At 36.8% G+C, this 11,320-nt stretch overlaps 1 protein-coding gene across 7 annotated transcripts in view; it reads right to left on the bottom strand.

Moving 5' to 3' along the window:
• Positions 1-11,320, bottom strand: part of TAF1A (TATA-box binding protein associated factor, RNA polymerase I subunit A) — a 74,983-nt gene that overhangs the window by 9,681 nt on the left and 53,982 nt on the right. For 5 of the 7 annotated variants that reach the window (XM_074316981.1, XM_074316983.1, XM_074316980.1 and 2 more), the window contains 4 exons: positions 9,734-9,800; positions 8,572-8,695; positions 6,944-7,098; positions 1,968-2,571 (listed from right to left, as the gene is read on the bottom strand). In XM_074316981.1, coding sequence (XP_074173082.1) covers positions 2,459-2,571; positions 6,944-7,098; positions 8,572-8,695; positions 9,734-9,800 — 459 coding nt within the window. In that variant the 3' untranslated portion in view covers positions 1,968-2,458. Of the gene's footprint in view, positions 1-127; positions 1,946-1,967; positions 2,572-6,943; positions 7,099-8,571; positions 8,696-9,733; positions 9,801-11,320 lie in introns of those variants that run through there. The other 2 variants (XM_074316978.1, XM_074316979.1) reach the window with 2 other exon arrangements.

The raw sequence follows: 11,320 nt of genomic DNA, 5'->3' as shown, positions 1-11,320 counted from the left end.
CAGCCCTGTGTTCACTGCAGCGTTATTTACAATAGCTAAGGTGCGGACGCAACCTAACTGTCCATCAGTAGACGAATGGATAACCTAGAGGGGATTACGCTCAGTGAAATAAGTCAGACAGAGAAAGACAAATACCACGTGATTTCATTTATATGTGGAATCTAAAAAACAAAATAAACGAACAAAACAGAAACAAAGTCACAGATACAGAGAACAAATTAATGGTTGCCAGATGGGAGGGGGTTGGAGGGGTGAAAACGGGGAAGGGATTAAGAAGTACAAATCAGCAGTTACAAAACAGTCACAGCGATGTGAAGTACAGCACAGGGAATATAGTCAATAAATGCAATAACTATGTATAGTGTCAGATGGGTACTAGACTTAGCGGGATGATCACTTTGTAAAGTATATAAATGTCTAATCACTGTGTTGCACACCTGAAACTAATGTGATGTTGCATGTCAACTATAAATGAAAAATAAATTTTAGAAAACATGGGAAAAAATTAAAAAATGAAGAGCTGCTATCCAGCTCAGTGCCCTGCATATTACAAACACTGACTAAAGTGGGCGGACAGTACAGACAGTACAAACAGAGTGAGACCTTTGGACCCACATGATGGGGTTAGGGGCCTGGTGCCAACACCTACCAGCTGTGACCTTGGGCAAGTAAGTCAATCTTTGAGGACCTGACTTCCTTTCTTGGTAAGACAGGGACCGTTCATAGAGCTATGGTGACGATATGACAAAATGTAAAGCCCAAAGTGCTTGTCAAGGGTTCACCGTTATTATTCATGAAACTGGCTTTAACTTTGGTGGAATTAAAAAAAAAAATTCAGTTGTTGATTCACACTGCTCTTATTGCACAATTAGATACGAACATTTGATATCAAAGTTGTAGAAAACTAAGCTTTGTGTGGAAACCAAGAACCGTATGTACTCATGTCTCTTTCTTCTCACCTTCGTTCTGCTAGAGATCATGACAATTCATAGACTCTATTTCTTCTGACCACAGGGCGCAGGGAGCAGATGCCCTGACGACCTCAGCCTGCGCTATGAGATTCGGGCCACAGCATCGGGGTCTTTCCTTCCCCAGTGTTGATCTTACAAACTCCTACCAAACCTCACCCCTGGCAGTCAGGCTGGCCCTACTCACGTGGAGCTTCCACTTGGTTTATTTTGTCTGTGGGGCATCTGCTTGTTTCATTTGGATGTTATAGTGTTGGGTACTTATTTGTTGATAGTCATTTCTTACTAAGTATAAAATATTGAATTAAACTAGTGACGAAGGACAGTATGTCCCCAATTTTCTTGCAGGCAGTTTAAAATTAGTGGGCATACAAGCCAATGGGGAAAATGTGTGGTTTGCCACCTAAATACTGGACTTGCTCTGCAGTTAGTGTGCTTTCATGGAACTCAAATACTAGTTACCTGAACAGTAAATGTGTAAAAGCCAAGAGAGGTGTGCAGAAACACTCACTCTACCAGTTTTCACAACATGTTATAAGCTCAGGTCACATTCCAGGAAAGTTGTCCTTGGATTCTGAGCCAAGCTTTCCCATCGGGCTTAGCGTGTGATCCTAGGACAAGATTTCACTGGCAGAGTCTCCTCCACTGTCCAGCTGCCTACTGCTGCATCCAGTTTCCAAGAGAACAAAGAGGACACAGGACTTCTAAAGCAGGTGCCAGGCAAATACACACAGAGCCCTTTGAAGGTAGGCCAGTGCCAGCTGAAAAGTCCCCTTTACCCTCGATGACCCAAATTAGTCCCCTCAAGTCAAAGGTACCTCAATATTAGAAGCTCATTCATCCCCCAACTGTTTTAACACCAAAAGAGAGAAAGGAGGAGTCCTTTTCTAAATCCTTCTCGGTTTCCCAACCTCCTCAACAGAACTCATCACCAGTATACTCTTCATGGTCGTCAATCTAATATGAATCACTTAGATCTAAAAGAAGAATATAAATTAATTTAACAGGACCACAGTCATAGTTTATTACACAATTGTCAGAGGCAAATTATCTGCAAACAGCAATAACTGCTGTAAAAGCTATATTCTCTGATTAAACAAGTATACCAGGGGTCCCAAAAAAATGCATACACATGACTTGTATTCATCCTTGGTTATTGGTATATATTGGGTATTACAATTTTAATACAGTTTTTTTCTTTTCTTAAAATGTGTAAACATTTTTTTGGCACCTTCTGTATTTTCTCGAAGGTTATTCCTTAAGAATATTTTACAGTACAAAAAGGAAAATTATTTATTTACAAAGAGCAAAGGCAGTGAGACTGTTTCTCTAGCTATAACTGATAATAAAATACAAAAAATATAAAAATAAACTTTTTTGTAGCCATGTAAAACTATCTTCTTGAAACACCAAATAAATAAATACATTCAATAACTATCTACTGACCTGCTACACTGTAGCTATTAATCTGAAATAACTACCATTCAACATCAGAGTCCTGGATTTACAATGCTGCATTTTTTCACTAATTTCTTCATCCGCTTAATTTTCTTCCTTAAGACTTGATGATCTTGTTTTGAAATATACCGAAAATATCTATAACCTAAAAAAAAAAAAAAAAAAAAAAGCAAAATAAAAAGTTTTAATACTTATCAAATTCTTCAAGTGTATTTCTACATCTTTAAAATTTTGCTTCAATTCTGGCATACCACTGATTATGGAAACAGGCTGATTTGTATCATCTACACCAGGATGTCCTAAGCTCATTTTCAGAGCCATTGTCAATGAGATGTGTTGCTTCCTACATACCAAGATGTCTCTCACCCATCGTCATTAAAGTATATACTGTAGCTTTTTTTCTACGCCGCCTCCCAAAGCATGGTTAAGGTGATATGCATATTATACACATTCATATATTAAATGAGCCTTCTCCAAAAACAAATTACTGTGGCTTTCCTCTCAATATTAGCTTTAACAGAAGTCAAAGAGGCATCTATAACAAGGAAGCTCTTCGTAGAAAACCCTGATGTAAAGGATTAGAATAAACAAATCAGGTTAGGAGAGATCAGGAATTATCTAGCCATTCTAGCCACTGGGCAAACAGCTGGTGGTCATGTGGCTCTGCCAAAGGTGCCCAGTGTGCATTAGAAATTCTGTTCAGGTCCTCTGCCCATTTTTTAATTGGACTGTTTGTTTTTGTTGTTGAGTTGTATCTGTTCTTTACGCATTTTAGGTATCAGTCTCTTATTGGAGGTACCGTTTGCAAGTATCTTCTCCCACTCAGTTGGCTGCCTTTTTGTTTTGTTGATTATTTCTTCCGCTGTGCAAAAGCTTTTTGGTTTGATGTAGTCCCATTCATTTATTTTTGCTTTTACTTCCCTTGCCTTTGGGGTCAAGGTCATAAAAATGCCTCTGAGAAGATCTGTAAGTTTACTGCCTATGTTTTCTTCTAAGTATTCTATTGTTTCAGGTCTTATATTCAAGTTTTTAATCCATTTTGAGTTAATTTTTGTGTATGATGTCAGACAGCAGTCTAGTTTCATTCTTTTCCATATGGCTTTCCAATTCTCCCAATACCATTTATTGAAGAGGCTTTTCAAACTCCACTGTACGTTTTACATGTAGGCTCCTTTGTCAAAAATTAGTTGCCCATATATGTGCGGGCTTATTTCTGGGCTCTCAATTCTGTTCATTTGTCTGTGCGTCTATTTTTCTGCCAATCCCATACTGTTTTGATTATTGTAGTTTTCTAGTATGATTGAAGTCAGGGAATATGATACCTCGGCTTTGTTCTTCTTTCTCACAAGTACTTTGGCTATCAGGGTCTTTTGTGGTTCCATACAAATTGGAGGATTTTGGGTTCTATTTCCTTGAAAAATGCCATTGGGATTTTGATGGGGATTGCACTGAATCTCTAGATTGCTTTAGGTATTATGGTCATTTTAACTATGTTAGTTTTTCCAATCCATGAATGTGGCATATATTTCCATTTCTTTGCGTCTTCTTCAATTTCTTTCAATGACGTCTTGTTATTTTTCAGTGTACAGGCCCTTTACTTCCCTTAAGTTTATTCTTAGGCATTTTATCCTTTTTATTGCAATTGCAAATGGGATTGTTTTCTTCATTTCTTTTTCTGATATTTCATTGTTAGTAAATAAGAACAATGCAATGATTTTTGTACATTGATTTTTATATACTGCAATTTTATTTGTTTATTGTTTCTAATAGTCTTGGTGGAGTCTTTAGAGAACCTGAAGAGACACTTTTCCCAAGAAGACATAGAGATGGCCGACAGATACATGAAAAGATGCTCAACCTCCCTAGCTTTAGGGAAATGCAAATCAAAACCACAAAGAGATACTACTTCACATGTGTTAGAATGGCTACTATCAATAAGACGAGAAATAACAAGTGTTGGAGAGGATGTGGAGAAAAGGGAACCCTCGTGCACTGCTGCTGAAAATGTAAACTGGTGCAGCCTTTCTAGAAAACAGTCAAAAAATTAAGAATAGAGCTACCGTATGACCCTCTTCTGGGTATCTACCTGAAAAATTTGAAAACACTTATTCATGAAGATATATGTACCCCTATGTTCATTGCAGCATTATTCATTATTGGCCAAGAGTGGAAATAACCTAAGTGTCCTTCAATGAATTATTGGATAAAGAAGATATGGTACATATATACAGTGGGATACTACTCAGCCATAAAAAATGATGAAATATTGCCATTTGTGACATGAAAGGATCTTCAGAGTATCATGCTACATGAAATAAGTCAGATGGAAAAGGACAAGAACCATGATTTCACACGTATGTGGGATATAAAACAGAAAGCAACAAACTAACGAATAAACTCACAGACACAAACAACAGTATGGTGGTTACAAGAGAGAAAGGGGGGTGAAGAAGGTAAAGGGGGTCAAATATACGGTGACAGAGACTAGACTTTGGTTAGTGAATACACAACGCAATATACAGATGATGTATTACAGAACTGTACACCTAAAAGTTATGTAATGTTATTAACCAATGTTACACCCAATAAATTTAATTTAAAAAAAAATTCTACCTGCTTTTCATAGTCTTACAATGCTAAGAGGATCCCTTGTTAAATATTTCAGAGACATGATTCAAATTTCTGTAAGAAAAATATAAACTGGACATTATAAGAGATTATTTTTTATATCTGATAAATGAATGAGATCATAAATCACATATAAAAATAATTTCATTATAGTCTCGGCATGTATAACCATCTTCTCTGGGAAGTTGCGAGAATATATACTGTACCTATACTATTTTTTAATCCTTGAAAATACTATGCCAGAGTTGTTAATATGTTATTAGCTGGGAAGCAGTGGTAACTGTGGTGTTAATATAATTTGTGTCTCTAAACACATCTACCACTTTAGCAAAAACAAAGATCTTTTGCACAGATTACTGCTTCTGTGTAGAACGTAGAAAGATGGAAAGAACTTTGCTCCCACCCTAACATAGAGAAAAGGCCAAATAAACTACAAGCTCCCACCAGCGCTGACGCCCCAGGGCAACCAAGTAGCCTGAATTGCAAGGGGGAAAGGCCTCTCCAATGAGAAATGGGCCAGGCTCTCCTTAGCAGAGCGTAGAAGAAGGGCAGCCACCATACCCCACTCTAAGCACGAAGCAGAGGCAGAACACGACCAGAACTTGAATCCTATGATGTAATTAGGGTAACCAGAGCAAGAACAAAACCCAGCTCAACACCTGAACAGACTGACTCAACCCCACACAGACCCCTGACAGAAGAGGTGTGCCCATTTGCAGGCGTAACTATGCCCGCTATTCATGGAACACTTTAGAATTTATAAAGCACTTTGATGTGATGTTCACTTGAGGCTTAGAAGAATCCTGTACGCAAACGTGGACAGGTGTCACATGCCCGTTTCACAGGGGAGGCTCCCAGAGGTTAACTGCTTTATCAAAGTGACAAGGAAAGTTCTGTGACAGAACTGGAAAATTAACCCCGGTCTTTGGACTCTGCTCAGACACAGATACCTTTAGATATCAGTACGAGATACCTCTATACTCATACAGAAGTGCAGAATCACAGTCCAAAGCCCATTTCTGTCCCTGTCATCAGTGCATTAGAGAGAAAATTTTAAATCACTTCCATGTTTATTAATCTCTTTCCTCCTACAAAACCAGCATTTTATTAACAGTAATCTTAATAACCATCTGAAACATTCACTGAGAATACTAATTCCAAAATCAGACATAAACCTCATCTAAAACTGACCTGAAGAATCTCTTTAGGATACTTTAAACTCTAGCAACGAACTGCTTTCTCATGGTCACTGAGGTTCATGTCCTTCATCTCTGAACACACTCTACAGCAGCCTCATTTCAAAACAAGCTACCTTTGCACAGCTCAGTGGTACAGAGCAGGTGAGAGTTTTAACAGCCAAAAAGACTGATTTCCCATTCTTCTAAGAGAAATTTTACATTAAATTAATAGCAGGTATACTTTTTCTGAAAGGGAGAAAATGTTTCATCCTTACAGGAATAGGTAATATAATATAAAGCTATTATAAAACATTGAGGTCAATAAAGACTATTTCTCTAGTTCTAATAAAGTAGACAATCTCAATAAACTTTCTCTACAGCATGACCAAATGGTCATTTGTTATGAAAACCGTCGCATCTTACATCTTAATGGCCCCTAAAGCTATTCAAGTTAGAGCATCAAAACCAATCACAATCAACAACATAAAATCACAATTTCTAATCCATGGAGCTTCCTTACCAGCAGGTCACCTGGCCCCAACCCAGGATTCATTTTTCCATTCAAGTTATTCTACTTGACAGTTATTTCTCTAGCATCTGATGTTCCTAGTGCAGCATTAGGTAAACTGTCAGATGAATGAATGGTCATACTTTATAATTTCAAAATTGTCTAAAAGGACGTCTAGATAAAAAGAAAACAAAAACATGTACCTTTTCCTAACAATATTCCAGCTACCAAGGCTTTCTCACAAGCCAAAGCTTTATCCTCCTTCCAATCACTTTTTGCCCAAAAGTAGCTGAAGTGAAAGCTTGGCCACCAGTTTTTCCTGGAGTTCCATTCTTCTTGAAGCCAGGCAAGATGATTCCTGGAAAAGAAAAATGTCAAATGAGAAGGTCAGTGATGGACACGGATCTACACTGTCAGAATCCGAACTTTGGAGTCTGTGGAAAGATGACAACAGAGATGCTTTCAAACGAACTTCTGAGTGCGGCCACGGGAGATTTTAGAGCACGTGCACAAAAGCCCATGTTTTAGTTCTCGTTGATCTCTGCATCTTATTTTCCATTTAATAAAACAGTCAGTTCCGTATAGTACAGTGGTTAACAGCACAGACTCTGAAGTCAAAATCCTGGATTCAAATCGCAGCTCCTGGGCAAGTTGCTTAACGTCCTTGAGGCTCAATCTCCTTAAGGATGTAAATGGTACCCTCTCACAGCGTTGCGATGAGGGCTAAAGTGGCCCAGCAGTATAGTGATCTCTCATACAAAGCTCTCGGCATGCTATCTATCTAGTAAACATTTCATAAATGTTAGCTATTTTTATTATTACTTAACAGTTTCTTTAAAATGTTACTTTAAATAATACACTACAAAGAATTACTATCCAAATTACAATGCCACTATTATAAAATGCGTGAGCACACAGGTCTGACAATGCTAAGTGTTCATCAACAATTTAATTGAGCAAATATATATTTAGGACTTATTTGCACTGTGTGGCAGAACTTCTAGAGGTTCAAAAAACAAATAGCACATTTCTCTGCCTTCAAGAACCTTTTCGTTAGTACAGGGTTATATAGCGCGTTAGATTTGCGAAGTGGTTTACACATTCGCAAATCACGCCAACAACGTTTTATAATCAGCACTGTTCTGTCTCTACAGTCAAGTCAGATCTGAAGCCTGAAACAGGTTCCCACTGATAATGAATTTCCTAACCAACTAAAATAGAGACAATAAACTTAACTTTGTAATATGCCTTCTTCTCAGACACAAAGTAAAAATGACAAAGGCCACTCCTTTTCTTTGCCTAAAAATGTGGCACTAATATTATGATCATTTTAGATACCCAGCTCACAATGGACTTAATAAGTATTTGTTGAGTGAATAACCTATGATGATCTTGTGAGGCCCTAAAACCCCACCGAAAATTATTGAAAACCTCTGGAAGGAAAGCAGCTCCGCGTGTGACGTTAGAGGCTGACGCCGCCCAAACCACAAGGAGCTTTACAATAGTCTCGCAAAGAGTGGGAGCGAGCCCTTCTAGTCCTGAATTCCAATTCGAAAACACACATATTCCCGAACAGTGTAGTGGTACTTATTTTGTGATACAGTACTTATTTTGCCCGCATAAAAAAATCTTCATAGAATTTTTGTATGTTATGCTTGTGACTTTGTATTTCCTTGCTTCTGATACACTCAGAAGAAAACAGCAGGAGACCCAGTTCAAGAAATCCAAAAACATAAGCAAAGAACTTTATTTAAAAATTGACAGAAATCAGCTAAATTATTGGGGATATTATTTATGCTGATCCAGTAATAAACATTTTATGTTTACTTACCCCATTAAGGTCTGCATGAGATAGTTTGCCAAATATTTCCAAGCAGTTATATTTTTAGTGCATCCAGAAAAATCTAAGACTCCAAATAATACCTCCAACCCCAATTTATGGTGCTCTTCTTTTTCTGCAACGGTCACAACAATTAGAGTTTACTTAAGGTATTGAAGGGTACAAGGCTAAAACAATATATTCAGTTGACAAAATATTACTGAATTGTAAGTCTTCGAGTTTGGTTAACAATTTAAAATAATTCACTGGGCTCATACGCTCCTACGACGAATCTGACAGTTTCCATCATTTAGCCCATGCCAATCACATCAGGTTGGTCAGTCTGATCTCGACATGGGCTGTACAGCTGACCCTTGAACAACCTGGGGGCTAAGGGCACCGGCTGCTCCCTACCTGTGCAGTAAAATCCACATATAACTTTTGACTCCCCAAATACGTAAGTACCATTGGCCTACTGTTGACCAGAAGCCTTACTGATAACTTAAACCTATTTTGTCTGTTACATGTATGTATTCCTATAATACAGTAAGCTAGAAAAAAGACAATGTTATTAAGAAAATCGTAAGGAAGAGAAAATACATTTACAGTATTTATTGACGAAAAACCCACATGTAAGTGGACCCATGCAGTTCAAACCCTCGTTGTTCAAGAGTCACCTGTATATAACTGAGGACATTAAAGTATATGCCCTATTTGGGCTTTCATATGTTCTTTTCTATTAGGAGAGGCACCAAGGTAGTCCCAGCACCTGCTGGACTTGAGCTGATTGCTTCCTATGAAGATAGGTTTTCTATATTGAGCTGAGATGTGGTAGGGATTTAAACGAGGTGAATTATATAAATTAAAGCCATTTCTCTTTTGCTGACTATTGCCTAACATTCCATAGCAGCAGTCAGGAAATGTTTTCTGTAGATGGCCAGACAGTACATATTTAAGCTTTGTGAGACACGTGGTCTCCATCACAACTGTGCAGCTCTACGGCTGTCATGCAACAGCAGCCATAAACAATATGTAAGTGAATGGATGTGGCTGTGCTCCAGCAGAACTTGACTCATGAAAACAGGCGAGCGGTGCATTAGGCTCAGAGGTCTCAGTTTGCTGACCCCTAGTCTACAGTTCGTCTGCACAGAGATAGAAAACAAACATGGCTTACCTGATTTTCTCAGTAGCCTATGGAATTCTAACATCAGTTTATGAGATGGTACAATCTGATACAAAATCTGGAAGAAAGAATAACTCATTTTTACACATTCGAAAGGCATTTCTCAAATTTCTGCTGACTTTCAAATAAAATTCTTACTGTTAAATACACCCTCAGTAAATGAATCAAGGATTTAAAAGATATTTTGCTTTTACCCAGTTTCAATTTGGGTAGAGAAAGGTGTTCTGTGTAAAGCTATTTAAAAAAAAACAAAAAATTCCTGATAATAATAAGATAGAGTGGTGGGAGAAATAGATGGAAACTTTGTTTTCTCCTTAATACATTTTTTATACTGTTTCTACCATACTTGAAAATTTAATTTCTTTTCAGAAACCAAGACTGAGAAAGAAAATAAAGGGAAAAAGAATAAGTATCACACAGGAAAGATATTTAATATTTATTGATCACCAAAGGTCACAGAATAGCTGCATAAAACAAAAAACCCAAAAAGGCAAAGGGGGCTATTTTGGAAGATTGTGTTCAGGGACATAGTACAGTAAGAATATTCAAGTAAATATTTTTACAACCATTTTACATACTAGGGAAAAATTAAAAGTTTTTCTATTTACGAATAGGAAGGTCCATTCTATAAATATGCAAAAAATAGGCTTTAAACTAAAAATGTATTTCTCATCTCAACACATTTAATATTAAAAATGAATTCATTCTGTCTGCTTGCTGAAGTTCTTTGACTTTACACTGAAATAATTTCCTATAAAACTAAAAGAAAATTTTGTTAATTTTTCTTAATAGTTTTTAAAAAGGAGATCAATCAAGATTAATACACCAATATCATACAGTATTATTAAAATTTGGTTCTTCTGGAATCATATTGTTTTATGATATATGGAATTCTGTGTATGGCTCAATTCAGAGTTTTTAAAAAACTTTTTATTGAAATATAACATATGTAATAGAATGTATACAAATTATGAGTGTGTCATTCAATAAATATTTACCAGGTTATACACACTCATGTAATCAGCACCCAGATCAAAAAATAGAACATTATCAGAACTCTAGAAATCTTTTCTCAGTTTTAGAAAATTCTTAGCCATTAGCTCTTCAAATACTGGTTTTGTTTGTTTATTTGATTGTTTGCTTTTGCCCTATTCTCTCTCCTCTCCCTGTGACTCCAGTTATGTCAGACCTTTTCACCAAGTCCTCTGCACACCCTTTTCTGCATTTTTTATCCTTATTGCTTTCTGTGCTTTAGCCTGATATTTCCTATACAGTTCATGAATCCTCTCTTCTGTTACGTTCAATCAGATATTAAATTCATCTCTTGAGTTCTTACTTTCAAACATTGCAATTTTCAAAAAAGAAAAACAGAATCTCTCCAAATCCATCTTGTCTTGAATATAAATAAGTGTTCAACATAGTTATTTCCTGTTACATTTTTAAAAATCTTTTCAAAACACCATTTGTGACTGACAGCCTGAATGAAGTCACCATCTTGCTTTTGTTGACTATCCTTAATATTTTATTGTACAAATGGGTAAAAGGAACTCTTGGACAATAAAATTAAAATAGCAACTT

This window comes from Rhinolophus sinicus, linkage group LG12 (genome assembly GCF_036562045.2).
Source record: "Rhinolophus sinicus isolate RSC01 linkage group LG12, ASM3656204v1, whole genome shotgun sequence".
NCBI classification, from domain to species: Eukaryota; Metazoa; Chordata; class Mammalia; order Chiroptera; family Rhinolophidae; genus Rhinolophus; species Rhinolophus sinicus.
This window is presented reverse-complemented; position numbering and strand designations above follow the sequence as displayed.